Genomic DNA, 20,000 nt, shown 5'->3' on the forward strand with positions numbered 1-20,000 from the left:
TGGATAAAATCAGTAATATTTGATCATAAAAATAGTTTGCAAAGGATTTCATTCGATTCCATGAAGCACAAAAAGCCACGACGTGTGGACATGAGGCACGGATTAAAGCAATCAGTTAGTTATCAGGTAGTGAGATGAACACGAATTTAATTAAAGCAAGGAAAACCTCCTTGAAAATACCGGAACTCTTTATGAGGACGTTACGCTAAACCGGGGACATTCGTACGAGTGACATTTCGGTTTTATTCACTTGTGGTCAGTGTGAGAAACAGGGGCTTTTTACACCTGGTCACTTCCTGCGTTTTCTGTGATCCAATATCTATCCGACGGTAAAAAGACCAGGTCTAAACGCCCTCCGAAACGTTTTGGAGACGGATATAAATCCGATCGTACAAACCCCTTCAGGAGGTGGTCTGGGACGCGTTTTAGATGAAACTGGACAGATGTAAATGAATGTGGTTGTTCAAGCCACATACGTCAGCGCTATACTCCTCCCAAACGGAAGTACGTCACTCGCAAGTGATCTTTCACCCAGGCGTCTCGTCGAGTCTTAAAACGCGCTGCTGCCGCCAGCGAAAATGCAGCAAACAGTAAACGCGTTTTTTTTGTAGCATAAACGTCCTAACGAGTTTTTACGTCTTCTTTTTGATTGCATTCTGAAAACCGTTTACACCAAAGTGTGTTCTGTTTCAATTACCCCGGACATGAGGTAAAATATATTAGCATTTTGGGCGGGAGTAGAAAGATCGGATCGATATCCGATTCGCCGAGACACGTTTATGTGGCCTGATGTAAACGGGACAGTTTTAACAAATCAGATAGCTATCGGATCAGAGACAACACACGAAGTGACAGGGTGTAAAAAGGCCCACAGAGGAAGCACAGTGTTCCAGGTGGAACTTAGTAATACGGATAACCTAGTAAGAATAATATAACCTAGTAATAACTAGTGATTCCAGAGTCAATTACGAAGCTTTTGGAGTCGATTCCAAGCACTGAAAATGATTCGTCTTGCACAAGCATATTAATTTAGCGTCAGATTTATTTGTCTGGTCAGAAATAAACAATTAATTGTTTTTTTTTTAATGCAAATAACTCGTATCGGTTCGAGTGTCTGGCTTGTTTGAGGTGAGGACTTGGTAATATTCTCACGCTGTGACAGATTAGCTGATAAACGTCAGAAACGTCACTCGTATCACGGGTCAATAGCGATCTGTTATTTTATTTAGTCTACATAAGAAAGAGCTTAGTAAACGTACCTGTATCTGATGCCGTAATTCTGAAGGTTTTTTTTTTTTTTTATATTTAATACAGGTTAAAATCTAACTCATCAGTTAATTTAAAAAATAAAAATAAAAGAGGAATCGATTAGCAAAATAATTTAGTCGCAGGCCTCCGTTATATAATAGATCTCAGCTTTCCAATAATTTCGCACGCTTTTACTGAGAACCTTGTGTGGTTTTTCTGTTAGTGCAACCCGTAGGTTGCGAAGGCGAGTTGGTGTATTAATATGTGTATTAGAAGAAACGAAAAAAAAAAAACATTACTGTGGGTGGGCTGCAATAAATTTATTATTAGATTGTTTAAAAAAAAAAAAAGTAAATAGACTTGAGAGTGAGTTCTATCGCATTAACACAAGTCAGTAAAATCTTATATTTAGAACTAAAACTTAATACAGAGTGTAACGGTGAGCCAAAGGTTTGTAGAACCTGACCGTCACACCTTCAACCAAACTGTAGCACACACCGTGAAGACACAGTGTGTGAAGGTTAGAGCTGAAGATCTCGAGTTGTCCTACACAGAGCCCTGATTCTGACTCAACACCACCCAACACCTTTGGGACGAAACGGAACACCGACTGAACCCCCAGACCTCCTCGTGGTCTGATCTCACTCACGATCATGTAGCTGAATGAACACAAATCCATACAGATGCCCCATACTCAGCATTCGTTCTCTGTTCTCATTTAACCCATCCAAAGTGCACACACACACACAGCAGTGAACACACACACCATGAACACACACCCGGAGCAGTGGGCAGCCATTTATGCTGTGGTGCCCAGGGAGCAGTTGGGAAGGTTCGGTGCTTTGCTCGAGGGCACCTCAGTCGTGGTATTGCCGGCCCGAGACTCGAACCCACAACCTTAGGGTTAGGAGTCAAACTCTCTAACCGTTAGGCCACGACTATTTGGCTTAAAGTAACATCGTAAAGTAAAGTCGTAAGTCAAGCAATATGAGTCGCTCTCATGTATAAAATAACTCATTTAAAGCCTAATGGATTTATCCGCTAACTTTCATATCACTTAGTAATAATAATAATAAGTTCTGTTAAACACTTTGTACATAGTTATTTAATTATTTCTTAACCGAAAGTCCAAAATGATAGTTCCAACTTGTTTTGCTTCTTAACCAGTCCTGCCGTCTCTTATTTAGTTAGTTTTAATAACCTGTCGACCCTGAAACGTGTCCTCATCCCTTTTTTCCCAGCGTCCTCGCCTGCCAAACGCTCTGAATACAGTATATACGTTTTTATCAGCAAGCTGTTGTGAGTCACGGTTTAGCTCTCTCTTTGTTTCCTGTGACATTTACACTAAACAGCAAAGGAAAGACATCACGACAAAGCTGAAACAAAGACTCTGGGACGATATTCGTCGTACGTATTTCCGTTAGCGGAGTCCGGCGTTAACCCGTCGCTCAGCGCGACTTTCACACGTTCTCTGAGCTCGTGCACTTTAGACAAGTCTATCAGACAAGTGCTAAGCATTTAGAAGCTTCATGCTGTATATTTGTGAGATTAAGGCTGGGTGAAATGATATAAGATCAATGTCGTAATAAATTACGAACCTGTTATGCTTTTATGAGATTTTGCAGTCGAGGGTTTGGACGATGACACGATGACGCGTTTTTTTTTTTTTTTTAATTCGTACATTAGATATTATGAGAAAACAGCTTCAAGGATATCTCAACGTTCAGGGCAAATAGTAAACTTTACATTTTAAATTTATCCCCAACGATCAAGACAGAGAGTCACCTGATTCTGATTCATTCCCTTCTGACGTGCAAATGATTCACCAGGAGTTTCGTCCTAGTTCTTGCGCCATGTCCGTCTCGATGATCAGATGAAGTTATCGCCTGTTCGCTGTAATATTAATATCGTGATAAATTCTAAAACAATTCTGCTTTTCTTACATATCACAGAACAGGGGTCTACAATATGACTCTATAGTATTAAAGTGGGGGGGGTATTAGTGATACAGCGGATATTTATCGTTAAGAAAATGTAGTAATCGTTCGGTTTAATTTTAAATTTAATTTCAACGGTATAAACTATAAGTATCGAAAGATCTGATTTGACGTAAAACTGTCGATTTTATTTTTATTTTTATTTTATTACTAACCTACAAATCAGTGTGCGTTAGCTAGCCGTGACTAGAACGTTACCGTAAAACAGTAATGAGAGTTGTTCGTGTGTATATATATATTAATTAATTGATTGATTATTACCCCCCCCCCCAAGGATGTATTTCTGCGATCTGTTTGGATACGTTGTGTTAAAAATGTCACTTATTGCGTATTCATTTGTAGCTTGTGGAATCATTGTTATAAAAGTGCACCATTACTTTTATCGCCCGCCCCTTTAAGAGCAAATCCAACATCAAATTTAACATAATAACATGCATACTTAATAATAACAATAATAACATACATAACATAATAAAACATGGTGATATGAATATAAAACATATGTACATTATATATTTAGAGGGTTGATGTGTTCATGAGTTTGCTCTTTGTGTTATTTTGCATTTGTTGGAGTGTTTGTTTTGTTTAGTTTTGTTTTTTTAGTATTGCGGGGTGTTTTGTGTAGCTGCGATCGATACGTATTGTACAGTTTAAGGAAACGAGCAGTCGCATATTCTGCAGGAATAATAATTAAAAATAAACAGATTTGACGTGTTAGCGATTGGGGGGAAAAAGCGTCTAGCGTTAAAATCGTATTTAATACTTTACGTTATCATCTTGGCTAATCCATACTTTGGTTTGGATTAAGTGGTTTGGCCAAATCAGATTGGATTTCCTGATGCACCCGTCACCGCTGTACACGTCTGCTCTTTAGCGAGCGTGTGGTGATTAGCATGTACGTGTTAGTATGTAATTACAGCCCTGCTCTCCTTCAATAGCTCCTCTTTGACGATTAGCGCTCACACAAAAGCTTCTGATGTAGCGAACGACGAGGCGACTCGCCTCCTCTGTTAAATGAAAGAGAAGTCACTTCTCTCCGCACTCCTCTCCGTTCGACAGCTTAATCCGTGGAAAATGTGAGCTTTTCCGTGCTCTTATAATGCCAGATCAAACGAGTTTGGCGACATGCCGCGTGCCCTTCGTTTCGGAGTATTGAACCCGACAGAAATGTCAGCGTCATTCTGAATGAAACGGTTTCAGGAACAAATTACTCAATACTTTTTTTTTTTTTTTTTTAAACGCACAGGGCTTACAGTACTGTTTTAGCTTATTGAGATGCCATTCAGCACGGCTCGCGGTCGAAGACGTCTTAGCAGCGTTCATTATACCGGCGCATGCGGCGTCACGTCGCCGTGGAAGAAAAGTTTTATTGGCCTATTCATATAGCGATTTGCCTCGAGCTTCGAGCGTGAGGTGAAGACCGTGAGGAAGAGAGAAATGACTTTTCGGTGAATCGGAAGTTTAAGAAAGAGAGGAAAGCTGCACAAAGATCAGTCGTGTCAAACCAAACGCTTGTGATTTCCCTCTTCTGATTTCCACTTTGAGTAAATACACACACACGTCGCCGTGGTTCCCCTTCCACGTTTTTCTTCTCAGGGTCAAAAGTGTGCTCTGTGATTCACTCCAGCAGGTTATCACAGAAAGCAGCCAAAGTAATACCTGAAATTACCATTTCATGGATCTCGGTTTCATGCTAACGCACTAAACGTATTTGATTTGTTTTGCAAATAGCGCCTTGTGAGAGCCTCGTGAGCGCTCGGTACTCAAAACAGGACTGAGGTTTTTGTAAAGCAGTTCCTTTTTTTTTTTAGCCTTGTTTAGTTATAGCTACAGTTTTCATTTTAAATTGCAGGTACGATAACTATAGATATAGTTTCATATATAAATATATATCACACGTAATTCGAAGGAGTTCTAGGAAAGTCGTTTTCTTTTAAAATTCCCGACAACCGAGAAAAACGTCGATTTTTACGTTACTTAAGGAATAAAACATGACGACGTGAGCCTGTAAACTAAAGAACGAAGGTGTGCTAAAGGTGCGAGCTCGGCGTATGCTACATCCTGATGATCTGAAACTCTACATCTCTGAGTTCCATCGTATAAAAGATCGTTTGTTTATATTTTTTTCCCCGACGATGCGGAGCATGAACGACGTGTCGCGATTAAACGAGATGGCGTATCAGAGCGAGCACGTTAATGTGATCCTGTGGTCGGTCCATACGCCTGTGAGAGACGCTGCGATGGAAAACGAATCCCAGCCTGACCGCGGACTCGACGGCGCTGTGGGTCGTGTCGTAACCGTGGATTCTAAACGCCGTCTGTTTTTGTGACACCTGTTTATTTTGCTCCGAAGCAGACCGCTTGTCGGTTTAGCGTCGCTAGTGTTCATTTCATTTTAACACGTTATGTTGGGAAACTCATTATCCAGCACACAGAGTGCTTTAGATGTGTGTGTGTGTGTGTGTGTGTGTGTGTGTGTGTGTGTGTGTGTGTGTGTGTGTGTTTTCCACCTCCTTACTCAACTGTAATTTTACATTCTGAGCCTCTGCTTCACTCGACCGCGAGGGTGTGTTTAATCAGATCTATCGTTCAAGCTGGATTAACCCTCCAGTATCACTTCAGGCCTCCTCAAGCCTTATCACACTCCATTGTGGATGATGACACACACACACACACACGCACACACACATACATACGCAGAGTCAAAAACATCTGCAGATGGCTGGAGACAGTTTAAAGGAGGTGTAGAGCGCTAGCTGGCACGCTTCAGTGCTCTACGCGTTTCTGTCTTTGCCGCACTTGTCGCCGGGCAGTGCCACGCTTGCCGCACCGCTTACAGAGCACCGACACGCTCGCTTCTACCGACAGGTTTAATCGGGTACGATCAGTACAGATCATGCGACGTTCCAGGCTTGTACGAGTGTCAGCCACGTTCTCAGAGTTTTTTCACCCCGAAGGCTCCGAGCGTCATAAGCGTATCGTCTTCCTCTAACGTTCTCAGAAGGAGATAAAAATCATTACGCTTTATTCAGATTAGAGAAGAACTCATCTGCTGTGATCATGGAGAGTAGAGAGAGGAAGGAAAGTTTATACAAGTCCATATGATGTGATGCGAGGAGCAACTTTTTAGAGACTCTGAGCACGTGCATTCTCTCTGGTCATGGTGAATGGATTTTTTTCTTTACTTTTCTTTTAAATGTGTTCTCAAATAGTTTATTAAAACTACTACCGCCGAGGCTAAGGGGAACATGACAACAGGGAAGCAGACGCAGCTCGGCATCATGTCGATAGACGATTAGTAAAGTGCTTTTTAACGATAGTCACGTTCTCTGACACCGGAGACTCCTTCCAAAACTGTTAACGCCTCCTTACCGGAAATGTCCCAATCGCAATCATCAAGATAAGTAAATAAACAGTCAGATGTGTGACCATACCGATACGAGCAGATGTGACGTCATAACCTGTACTATAAACGTGGTGAAAGTTTAACAACGGACATCGTCGCAAAAGCAGCTTCGCGGGTCTTTATCGACCGGACGTAATTTATTCACGCGGTGAGTCAAATGAAAACCTTTTAAATGACCAAATGAAAAAAATAGATCTGAATTAACTGGAGCTCATGTAGAAAAATGCGTCATGCTTGTGACAGGTATTTCATCTGACTCACCCTGGCGTACCGTAAATATCCCAAACACACATCACAGTCACTGATTTAGAGCGAATATAAAAGCTTATAGAGATGAGTGTTACGGACAGAGCTGCCTTCTAAACTCTCCAGATTTCAGTCTCGCGTTAAAGCCATTTGAGAGCTTGTGCTTAGGCAATCATTAAAGAGCAGTTCAGAAATGATTCAGCACCCACGGTTAGGCATGAGGGTGCTGCTTCAGATCACTCCAGCTCTCGTACCACGGGGTTTCCCTCTCGCAACACCCCGTGTGGGTAAGAGCTCTGACGTTAACCCCTCACTTTCCTCTCTCCATTTTGAGGTCTTAACGTTCCTCCTGTTCTACCTGTCTAAGATGGAGGGCTCGAGGTAAAGGTATGTGGTGTACGTGGGGGGGAAAAAGCCCACTAGCGTGTATACACGTCAAAATCGGAAAACCCCCCCTGACGTATTGCGATTTTTTTTTATTTTTTTTTTTAAATTGCATCATTTCATAGAGTTATGATCAGATATGCAAGTGCTGTTTGTTTGTAATTGTATGTTTTTTGAATGTAGATCACGCTTGCGGCGATCTTGTCTTGTTTCAGCAGTGAGGGAAATGTCTGTTGGGTTTCTCAAAGAAAACCTCACAGACGTGTTTAGAGAGGGCAAAAAGAAGTGGACTGAAAGGATAAGTGATGAATAATCTTCACTTTATTTATTTATTTATTTTTTAAATACACACGTTTTAAAATCCATGACAATTCTTATTTTCTAATTGAATTTTTATTAAACCTATTGTATTATACCTGCGTATATTTTTGGAATAGAAACAAATCCTATATAGTTAATATCCATATATGTAGCAGTAGTGATGATGACGATGATGATGATGATGATGATGTTGATGATGAGGTGATGGAGTTCCACAGAACTCCTGAGCACCTTCTGATCCAGTAACTTAAAGCGACTGTATGCCTTTTGACGGGCAGAAATGTCACTTTTCCCATGATGCTAAACCTACAGGCCTGTTTGTCTGATAAATATCACTGTGTCAGCATTTCATTTCCAGCTGTTGATATCATGTACACCTCATTCTGCTTTCCAGTTATGACTTAACCCTTTGTTTCACATGACAGTCTCGAGCTTCAGAAACGACCGGGAAAGTACTGCATGTAGGCGAATTTTATTTTTTCTTTCGAACACAGCCCAGCCATCCCACTTATTATTCCCTCATCACGCCGTCTCATGTGTCATGTCTCATTACTCATTGCGGTATTTCCATTAATATCAAATAATAAGAATAATTCAGTACTTTAAAAAAAATAACCTTTTGCTTGTTATGTGCTACGTCGATGCTATATCAGCATATATAATAAATAAACTTGTGATGATTTATGACGTATTATCTCTATCTCTGTCATTACAGGTCGAATTGTTCCGGACGCTCCGTTTTTTTCACCAGACATCATGAGCTTGCTGCTAGTGGAGGCTTTTTACGGCGGCTCTCACAAGCAGCTGATAGACCTTCTTCAGAAGAACATAGATGACTGCGTGGTTTATACTCTCCCTGCTAAGAAATGGCACTGGAGGGCCAGAACGGCGGCGCTGCACTTCATGCAAACTATCCCAAACAGCCAGTCGCACAGGTCGGTGTGTCCGAGAGCTCCGGGACGAACACGACACGATCCGCTCTGTCCTTTATCACTTTTAGGCATTTTAAATTCTTTAAAAAAAAAAACAACACCACACATCTATATTGTCTAAAAGGTTCCTGTTATTAAAATTTATAAATATATAGCACATCAACATTAAATATTGTACATGTAAGTATTGTGTGTGTGTAGATGTAATATATATAATAGATGTGTATATATATATATATATATATATATATATATATATATATATATATATAATATAATAATATATGTAATAGATGTGTAGATATATATATAATAATGTTCTTCCTAAAAGTATTTATACACACACACAAACAAACACATTTTATACATTATTTATATATATATATAATATATACATTATATATAAATATATATATTTTTTATATGTGTGTTTTATATATATATTTGTGTGTGTGTGTGTGTATAAATACTTTTAGGAAGAACATTAACATTACAGTATATATATAAATATAACTACAATGAACATTAACATTATAGAATTTTGTACAATTTCTTTTTATCTATTTTTATTTATTTATACAAATAAATCAATTATATATATATATATATATATATATATATATATATATATATATATATATATATATATATATAATTTAGTTATAAATGTGTATATAGTTAGCATTAAATATTTCAGTTTTTTCTTTTTAGAATGGTAACTTTCAATTTTGAATATAATCAAGAAAAAAAATGTATTTTTTATTTATTTTTATTTGTCTGTCTGTCTGTTTATTTATTTATTTATTTATTTATTGTAGATACTACAATAAATACACTGCACTACACTTGTGGACACTACACGCGTAAGGGTTAAAGCCGTCCTTGTGGACACTACACGTGTAAGGGTTAAAGCTGTCCTTGTGGACACTACACGTGTTAGGGTTAAAGCTGTCCTTGTGGACACTACACGTGTAAGGGTTAAAGCTGTCCTTGTGGACACTACACGCGAAGGGGTTAAAGCCGTCCTTGCCTACAGAAGATTAGCTGAGGAACAGGGAAATTTTCCTCAGGACGTACAGTGTGTGTAGTTGTGTTTCACCCCACCTGTGGTATCATAGTCATGTTCTCAGTATTGGTCATGCTTCTAGGGTAATGGTTCTATAGTGTTGCAGCTCTGATTCACATTTCGTCAGTGTGGTGGAAACATGTCCGGAAACTAGCATGCATGCTGACAAAGCAAGTCACAGAAAGCTAATAGCCGAAACCTCGCTTTCTACCTGAGAGAGATTATAGCATGTGCAAATGTCAAGTCATTTCTGCTTCACTGCCCACCTGTGACTAAACCTTTCTCTGATTTAAAAAAAAAATGAAATAAATTTCTAATTCTTAAAGCAGAGACACAAACATGATTAAAATGGTGTTGAGACCTTTTACAGGTAGAAGAGGGGGATTGCACATGATCGCCAACCCACGGTGTCGTGCACTTTGGTTGGTTTCCTGTAACGTTTTTTAAACATTTTTTTCCCCCAGTTTAATAGGAACAGCTGTTTATTCATGCAGGTAACCGGTCGGATCCTATGACAAACGACCCGACAGTTTGGAAGTGGATTTGGAGGGACAAAAATCAGAACAGTCAATGTCAGGACAGTGCATATAAAGAAACGTGACTAGTATTAATTCAGTTACTGAAACTGTTTAATTTTACGTCTGTGTGATGGTCCAGGTTCCCACAAACTTTGCTAATACGTGTGTGTACTGTATTTGGATATCTATGGAAAGAATCTGAAAGAAAAGGTCCCTGTACACCACAAAACAACTACGATGAATATTTTTTCCATTCAGTTAAAAACAAACGCACATCAGAACGGGTGCCAGAGTGTAGAATACTGTACCTGTTAGATCAGTGGGAGCTGTGTGGTTACATCAGGGTGGTAAGAAGGTCAGTGTCAAGGCTCACAGTGACTAATGAAAACGTTCCTCACCAATCGTCGATCTTATCAGGATTACAGTCATCTTTTTCTCGAAAAGGTTCGCATGCAGACACAAGTGCTTCTGGAGACGGTAGGCGTGTACCCTGCATTCATTCGGACGCACTTATTTCCAGGGATTTCAGAACAGCGTAACGGATATTGCGTCATCGGGTAGGCGTGGCCTATTTGATAATCTAACCGTAACCGTACTTTTGGTTGTTTATTTGTTTTCTAATATAAATCTACCTGTATGACTGTTTTGTCCTTCGTAGTATGCTGTTTTTTTTTTTTTTTTGAAAGAGGGCATTTTTCCAAGACCTCCGGAAACACGCCCACTTTACGTCGTGGTAACGAAACCCCTGGAATTTTGTGAATACCAAGTTTAACACACCAAAATGTTGTCTATGCCATTTGTTGGTCCTCAGTCCAAAGCTCACCTCAGACTGTCTCTTCAGCCATTCCAAAGCTTCATTCGACCTTCAGCTTTAGATATAAATATGAAAAGGTGGGCAATTTCTTTAAAAAAAAAAAAAAAAAAAAAAGTAATAAAGTTCTATACACAAACATTGACATAGTTATTTCTTCGGTCCTTCTCATGATTGTACTCGTGGACAAACTTACCATTGATGATAACTTTTTTATTTTTAACAAACATCCCCAACTGAGAGCGAGTTTTCTGCTCCATGCCATTACATTGGCAACCTGAAACCAGGCCTGGATGCGTGACTGGTTCATCTGAGTTTGCCTTAAATGAATTCTGCTGTGTTTCGAGTTTTATTTATTTATTTATTTATTTATTTATTTATTTATTTATTTATTTATTTATTGATTGATTTACTTACTTATTTACTTATTTATTTACTTACTTATTTACTTATTTATTTTTAATATTTCGTCTGCTCACACATTCTTGAATGCAATCATATTTTTTTTTATGTTTGTATTCGTAATGATGTCAGATCCTTCACTCTCCTTTTCATTTATGTTCACGACATTTGGCGGACGTCCTTGCGTCCATCCAGAGATCCTTACGTGCATTTCATTTATACAGCTGAGTAGTCGCGGGTTAAGGGCCTTGCTCAAGGGGCCAGGAGCAGACCTTCTGGTCTGTAGTTCAACATATTAACCACTGATCTCCCACTTCCCCAGGAAGCAGTCCTTGTTCTCAATAAAGAAATAATCGTGTGTCCGTTGCCTGTTAAAGGTCCTGCACGCTTTGTCGCTATGCTAAACCTGGCTAGTTCAAAACACACTTTTAGGTGGTAACGTTTAGCTGACTGAGGACAAGCATGTGTTTTGTAATATGCTAAAGATTTTCGTGGATGATTGTGAGGATCGTCAATCATGTCAAGGGGGTTAAAAGCCCAGTAGAGCATCATCATGGGTCACGTAGCCCCCAATAATTGACAGTCGCATTATCCTCGTGCGTTTGTGTAACTGTAAAGAAGGACAAATTAAATATTGGTTATGTTTTGCAAAGAAACTGGGACTACATAATATAGTACAGTGCAACATACGCACATATTTATATATATTGTGGTCATGAGCAGGTCCTAGGCCAGGGGTCGGCAAACCGCGGCTCCCTGTAGATTCGGAAAATAAATATTTCATTTGAATTTGTTTTATTTTTTAGTTAGTTAGTTTTTAAACAAAATGTAGTTCTAAATTCTAAGATCACGCTGCTCTTGTAACATTAAAATAAACCGTGTTTCATTTGTGTGTCACTCAAAATACGTGTCATAAATGGCGACTTGCGAAATCCGACGCATTTTTGCTTCGCTGCAGCCAGGAAGTTAAAATGTTGATGTCATGAATACGAAGAGGACTCGATTAGACGTCGAACATTTTATAGGAAAGTAACCTTCAACCCAGCGTCTTTTTACTTAAGGTTAGTTCAAGCTGTTCGAAATTTTTTTTTGTTTGCCTGCAGAAATAAAATTTCGTTTACTCGGGAGCAGTTCGTCGATTTCATAAATGCAACACACTACAGTTTTTTCTACACTTTCCATAAAGGTAAAAAAAACGATATACATTATGCAGTGTTATATTAATTTTGTTTTGTGGCTCCCTGTGTTTTTTTTTTTTCTGTGGGAAACGGGTCCTAACGGCTCTCTGAGTGTTTAAGGTTGCCGACCCCTGTCCTAGGCCATAATTTGAGTGAACAGTTCATGATAAGTTCGCACTTTGTTCCTTTACTCACCGTGATCTTTTTTGAAAAGGTTGTGGGACTAGTCGAACGCCAAGACAACAAGTGGCACATTATGTCTGTGGCACATTAAGTGCTTGCAAGACGCGAATTTGATACAGCTTGGTCCTACAGAAAACTCTCTACATTCTCACGAACAGCAGCATCTCTTTCTCCACCTTTCCTCTCAAATGGTGGGTGGGGAAACCCCCGGAGCAAACCTTCAAATGTGTCACTTTTTCTCTAATGCTTATGGAGAACAAATATCTAAAAAGGAAAATAAAGATCGCTCGTAAGACTTTACCCGATAAGATCGCTACAAAAAAAACATTCTCTCGTTTCGAGATTTTGGCCGCTTAAAACACAGAGCGGACAAAATATTTGCGTGTAACCGAGCTTAATGAAGAGCGCCAGGCCAAAATGATTAATTCATGAGTTGAACTCTCGCGCCCCGTGTTAATTATAGGAGGGGGAATTTTCTGCAGCCGTATTATGCCAGGAGCAGAAGCCGAAAAAAAAAAAGTCTTTCCAAAACGGCACCTTTCACTCGAACAATCTTATGCAATTAGGAATATGACTAAGCAAACGCAGTAACAGAGCCACCCACCATGTCTGCTGTCCTACAGGTCCCTTTTGGACCTAAAACATCTGCTCTGGTTTCAGTTAGCAGCCGTCGCTTTGGAAACAAACGGTGGGCGACAATTATGGGCTGGTGACGAGAGAGAAAACCCTGCGTCTGCCAATAACAAATTAGCTTCTAAGGACGGCATTTTAAGGGCTCGCACTCATCGCCGGTGAAAGACTTCTCAGTAAATTGTGTACTGAAAAAAACTCGGGTTGGTGTACTGTATAAGAGAATGTGTTTCGAGTGGGAGTAAAAGGAAATGCACAGTTATGAGTAAAAAGTGGCGTCCGTGTTTAAAACACACCCGTATTACGTTACAGCTCTGACGCGTTTGTTGTGATTTTTTTTTCCATATTTGATGGATGGACCAATAGTGCGCGCTAGTTAAAGTCTAACACACGAGAACGCTTTCATTGTGCCGCAAAGTGATGATTGATTTATGGAACGCTACAGAATTACTGGTCGTGGCTTTTAAAGTGTTTTTCCGCTGGTGAAAGGATTCTTTCCAACAAATAACGAATCCAGTGTATGAATACAGAGTGGCGGTGAAGCAGCGTTAGCAGGGGGCCAAGCACCGTGACCCGGCAATACCGATAATACGCCAGTTTACGGAACACGAGGTATCATGGGATTTAAAATTTGCTCTGACTGTATACACCCAGAAATATCTCACACGACTTGCCACGGCGTGTCCCGACAACCTTGCGGCAGGCCCAGACGTGTGCTTTAATACGGGTTACGAACATCCGTACACCGGACTACAGACAGGCAGAGTCATTGCATCGGAGGCCACAGATTCCATCTAGTTGACTCTGTAGTGGGATCAGAGGAGGGGAGGATGGGGGGCATGTTCATGTCGGTCATTTTGTTTCTCTCGTGGGATTTTGGCTTCCTCTAGAGACCGAATTCCTCAGGAGCAGTCCACTCTCCGGGCTTATGGGTGGAGCGGAATGAAAAATCTACGGAATGATAATCGCCCAACCTAATTTCAGTATGTCACGGTGTCCGCTTACAACAAGCTCTTTTTAAAAAAAAGAGCGACACGAAATGGCGCGTAACGCCAGCGCATCGGTGCGGCATCGGTGATAAACGATTCGGTTTTGTGAGAGGAGAGGATATTTAAAAAAAGAATCGACTTCATATGTTAACACACATTATTCATCTCAGCGTGCTGCCATGCTTGTATGTTGTTACACCACTTCTATGGACCGTTATAGAACTGTTATTTTACACAAAATGACTCCCCATTGTTTGAGAGATGGAGTTTTATTCATCATCTGTTTAAGGGTGTCTCAGAACCTCTGTGGATGGACCTTTGTTCCATGTTCAGGATTAAAAAGCTTCCAACCCAACGATCCATCCTGTCTTAAGCAAGTCAAGTCAATGCACAATGTCTGTTTTTTATGAATTTGGCTTACGTACAGTACTAATATCTTTAATGCTTAGCTGATTTGGGCGCAAATACACACACACACACACACACACATACACTCACACACACAAACGCACATGTGTGATTTGAACCGAATTGAAAAGATGCATCAAATTTCACTCATCACCTCCAGTTCAAAGGCAGCAAGAGCAAGTCCCTGTTTTTTTTATTAATACCGTGCCCCGAATGTGTTGCCTGGACCCTTTCCAGAAGGAATACAGACCAAAAATAGTTCCGTCATCTGCTTCGGTTTCTGCATCTTCTGCTTTTTTTTCTTCGCAGTAACCGTGTCTCGTACTGATGAGCACATGATAACAAAAACCTCAGTTTTTTTTTTCCCTCCAGTTCCAGAGAACACTCGTGCATGACTCGTGACGTGATGATCGAGCTCAGGGATCTTGTAAGAGAAACCGTTCCTAGAGCAGCGCAAGAACGCGAGTTAAACCCAGAACTCGTCGTGGTCTCGAGGCCACAGCCTCGCCACATCAAAGAAGCTGAGCTCGAAGCACGGCGAATAGGGGGTTGGGTTCATTTAGGGAGATGAATGACGCAGCTTCAAAGCTCGCTCTGTCTATCCCAAAGCTTTTAATGCAGACAGGGACACAGCCTCGAGTAGCACCCTTCACTTCTCTTCTCTTCACTTCGCTTCTTTTCTCTTCACTTCACTTCATTTCACTTCACTTCACTGCGTGACCCAGCACACTGATTATTGCCCCTCAGTAATCCACCTAACACATATGAGACGATCCCTTTGGTTTATTTAGGGCTACGATACACGACTACCGGATACGTTCGAAGTATATTTGTTTCCGTATGTTTTTTCACGCTTGAACCGATAGTGATGTCACCTTTTAATAATAGCGTTCTTTTTTCTTCAGGGTTTTATTAACGAGCTCCGTGCTAAACCTCGCCGAACTGGTGGCCCTGCGGCCGGACCTCGCCGCTCTGAAGAAGATCCTCTACTTTCACGAAAACCAGTTGATTTATCCGGTCCGTAAAAGCCAAGAGAGAGACTTCCAATACGGCTACAACCAGATCCTGTCATGGTAATCCGTCTGGAGGAAAATGGACTTCGGCTGAATTCCGGTTCGGTCGTATCCTTTTGTTTGTTTGTTTATTTATTTACTTTTCCGAACTGCTGCATTTCCTGTAAACCGCGACCTCGGATGTACGCGTAATAGCGAAGCAGAAGTTCCACGGAAGGCTTTAATAGAGTAGCAGGCAGATAGACCGCGATCCTTCAGGCGTACTTTGCTGTTAAAAGCGTCCGCTCTGTCACCACACTCGCTTAATTATAGCATCTCATAATGCAGCTCTTGCTATGAATCGTGTATCACTGAATATATTCATTAATCTCCATGCTATGTTTTATTTATTTATTTATTTATTTATTTATTTATTTATTTATTTTTAAGACTACAGTGTAATTGTTATGCTTTATGCTTATAGTCTGCCCACTTTGCTTGCTCGGTTAACTTCTCTGTTTGTTTATAATTACAACAGTGCAGTGATATTTAAAAGGCAGCTTAGGCGCCGCTAATTCGAATGCTAATCGTGCGCCTTGGCACGAGCCATCCTTTAATCGGCGTTAATTTGTACAACAATTTAAAAACAGCTCGTTGCTCCTCGGTTCTGTTTTATTGGACGTAATTAAATCACTATTACTAGTCCTCGTGAATGTCTAATCCGTGCTTCAGTGTTGTTTTCATTACCTGTTATCACATCCATCTTACATAATAATGCTTGTGTTTCTACACCCAGCTTGGTGGCCGACGTGGTCCTGTTTAACTCGGCGTTCAACATGGACTCGTTCCTGTCCTCTATCTCCGGATTCCTGAAGACGATGCCCGATCACCGACCCAAGGGCCTGGAGCAGCTCATCCGGCCCAAATGCAGCGTCCTTTACTTCCCCATCCGCTTCCCTGAAGTCGCAAGGTCCGTTCTGTCATCACAGTCTTAACCGTCATCATCACGTAGTCTGCAGTTTGTCTTTTAAAAACTTTTAAAATCCACTCCAAGTGGACAAGGTTGTGTAGGAAGGTGATTTTCAGTAGGAGTGCAGGATATTAAAGCTCACCACACACACACACACACACACACACACACACACACACACACACACACACACACTATTATAAATATACATAAAATTACAGTCTGTTTAAGTGAAGTGAAGTGACGTGACATACGGCTAAGTACGGTGACCCATACTCGGAATTTGTTCTCCGCATTTTAACCCATCCAAAGTATACACACACACACACAGCAGTGAACACACACACACACACTGTGAACACTCACCCGGAGCAGTGGGCAGCCATTTATGCTGTGGCATCCGGGGAGCAGTTGGGGGGGTTCGGTGCCTTGCACAAAGAGCACCTCAGTCGTGGTATTGCCTGCACGAGAATCGAACCCACAACCTTAGGGTTAGGAGTCAGTCTAGGAGGCAACCTTTTCTCTATCTTCTGTTTAAGACCTCTTCAATTAGCAGGACTTTTTCGTTATGAAACGATCTCCTGCGCTTTTACACTGACGTAACACTACGTTCCGCTACATCGATCGATTTTGCCGATAAAACATCGTCTCGTCTTCTCGTAGCACTAATTTCTTTATTTTGAAAACTATATGCGATGAATTCAAAAGGTCGCATTCTTAAACCCTGGTATAATGTCACGTGATCTGAAAGGCGTTACATACAAGGGATGATGCACCTAATAAATTAGCTTACAACAGATTTTTTATTTATGTTGCCATGCGTCATAACATAACGGGGCATTTACAACTTGACAACACACACAGTCTCCTGCACAAATCTGCAAAGCTGCAATCGAATTTTGACGTTTGAGTCATGACCCAAATTCATTACAGAATCCAGGAGGTTTGTTTGGAGATGCAGGTCCAAACTTTTCCTGTGCATCATTAATTGCTTAAATGTAGCTGTGTGTGTGTGTGTGTGTGTGTGTGTGTGTGTGTGTGTGTGTGTGTGTGTGTGTGTGTGTGTGTGTGTGTGTGTGTGTGTGTCACAGCTAAGAGGCACTGTAAGTGAACTGACAGTGATGACGCAAGGCTTTCGCCTACAGAGTTTCTCAGCTCATTTTCAGATGCTAATTTGCCCCATCCACAGGAAAAGCACAGAGTGTAAGGAAGTGATTATACGCGCGGCCGGTCATCCGTCAACACGCCCGAGGAATCCAACCAACATTGTTTAAGGATTTTGTATTAAATATCTAAAGTAAAATATGCCCACAGACAAAGGGACAAACCCACTCTGAATTTAAATTCCTTTTCATTCGCAGGTGCCTTTTGTTTAATGATGTAATCATTCATTCATTCATTCATTCATTTCCTACTGCTTAATCGAACTACCTCGGGTCACGGGGTATCTCGGGCGTCATCGGGCATCAAGTCAGGATACACCCTGGACGGAGTGCCAACCCATCACAGGACACACACACACTCTCATTCACTCACACACACACACACTACGGACAATTTTCCAGAGATGCCAATCAACCTACCATGCATGTCTTTGGACCGGGGGAGGAAACCGGAGTACCCGGAGGAAACCCCCGAGGCACGGGGAGAACATGCAAACTCCACACACACAAGGCTGGGGCGGGAATCGAAGCCCCAACCCTGGAGGTGTGGGGCAAACGTGCTAACCGCTAAGCCACCGTGCGATGTAATAATTAAAAACCCAAATTTAATACTAATGACGTATTATAACCCTTCCATTTCTACAGTGAGGTTTTATTCAGGAATGGAGAGAGAGAAAGGGTATTTAAGGCCTGGAGAAGCTCCAGTGTTGGGATTCTGATTCTGGTTAAACTTAATTAAAAAAAAAAAAACAGTTCAAGCCCAGCAGCTATATAAGTGGACTAATCTATAGCACCGGACCTGGTTATGGTACATTTCCAATTGTTTTCTTCTTCATGTCGTCATTAAACGTACTCCTTAAGCTGCAAATGCTATTTCCACTTTAAGTGGCATCAAATGTTTCCTGTAGTGACCGATCCATTTGTCTCCGAGGCATAAACGGTACCGTATCGATCCTAAAGACCACGATTTAACAACGACACGTCGTCCCATGTGACCGAAATCTCAGTACAATTAGCCTCCTGGAGAGGAAACAATATCTCGATGATCTCCTAGCAGGATTCCATTGTCTGGAAAGACAGGTTTTTATTAGCCCATTTAACTCGATGCAGATAACCGAAGCTACTTTTTTTTTTTTTTTTTTAAGTTGTGGGGGAAAAGAGGGCTCTTTGGCTGCTTTTAAAAAGCGCTTCAAAGCCATTGATGTGACTCTCCGAGGAGTGGCCTGCCTCCAATGACTGACTCGTGGAATGATTGTGTTGCCGAAGCAGATGGCAGGATATCCTGCTGCAGAGATTCCTTCAACGAGGTTCAAAAGGAAACGGCTCCATATCAAAGTTTCGCAATGGCAACGCTGGAAAGTTAGATCAAAGCCACTTGGACGCGGAGTCAGCCTTGTTCTGGGCCGTTTTACTCCGCTAATGAAAAAACCTTTCTGGTTTAAGACTACGTCAATGTCGCGTTCGCGATGTAGATATCTCGCAGTCCCATGGATATTCGCTTGATTTGCGGCGATCGGAAATATAAACAAAAACGTCAAGAGCTGCCATGATTTTGCCAATGGCTCAGAAGGCATCCCGTCTAATTCCGTATAGTAGGATCACTCGCAGACGAAGACGTAGCACTTTTTATACGCCGATGTCCTCGTTTAAACGTAAAGCTGACCGTATCGTGGCCCGACAGAGAGGTCAAGAATACTTATCAACTTGGCCCTGGAACTCCAAATCCTTATACACCACATCACTCATCCTTACAGCAGTCCCCCCCCACCCCCCACCCCCCAGATTGCTCTGAAGCGGTAATGCGGTCGGAGTGAGAAGATGAAGAGTCCGGGGCTTTCTTAATCAAACCGTCAAGCGTTTAATCTCGTCGGTGGAACATCTGGCAGGCACCTTTTCTCATTTGTTTCATTCAAGTCAGATTGTACCTTCGTGTTCTTATAGGATTGGTCTTAAAAAAAAATAATAATAATAAAATAAAAAATCTCTCGGCTCGGAGTCACTACGACTCCTCAGCATGTCCCCTGTGAAAATAATCCAACGGTAAAACCCAAAGGTACAGCATGCCTCTGATCTACAGATCGCATGTGCCAGGACCGAGCCACAATCGAGTCCATATGGTGCTTTGAAGTGCTCAGAGCAAACCGTGATAAATAGGA

General features: G+C 41.1%; 1 protein-coding gene across 3 annotated transcripts in view; it reads left to right on the forward strand.

Annotated features, from left to right (window-relative positions):
- Positions 1-20,000, forward strand: part of gtdc1 (glycosyltransferase-like domain containing 1) — a 41,382-nt gene that overhangs the window by 3,165 nt on the left and 18,217 nt on the right. For all 3 annotated transcript variants that reach the window (XR_003441397.2, XM_027152454.2, XM_027152457.2), the window contains exons 2-4: positions 8,318-8,537; positions 15,625-15,792; positions 16,508-16,681. Coding sequence is in view for 2 of the 3 variants with exons in the window: in XM_027152454.2 (XP_027008255.2) it covers positions 8,359-8,537; positions 15,625-15,792; positions 16,508-16,681 (521 nt within the window). In the remaining variant the exon portion in view is untranslated. The remainder of the gene's footprint in view (positions 1-8,317; positions 8,538-15,624; positions 15,793-16,507; positions 16,682-20,000) is intronic.

The sequence above is a fragment of the Tachysurus fulvidraco genome, chromosome 6, assembly GCF_022655615.1.
Source record: "Tachysurus fulvidraco isolate hzauxx_2018 chromosome 6, HZAU_PFXX_2.0, whole genome shotgun sequence".
Taxonomy (NCBI): Eukaryota; Metazoa; Chordata; class Actinopteri; order Siluriformes; family Bagridae; genus Tachysurus; species Tachysurus fulvidraco.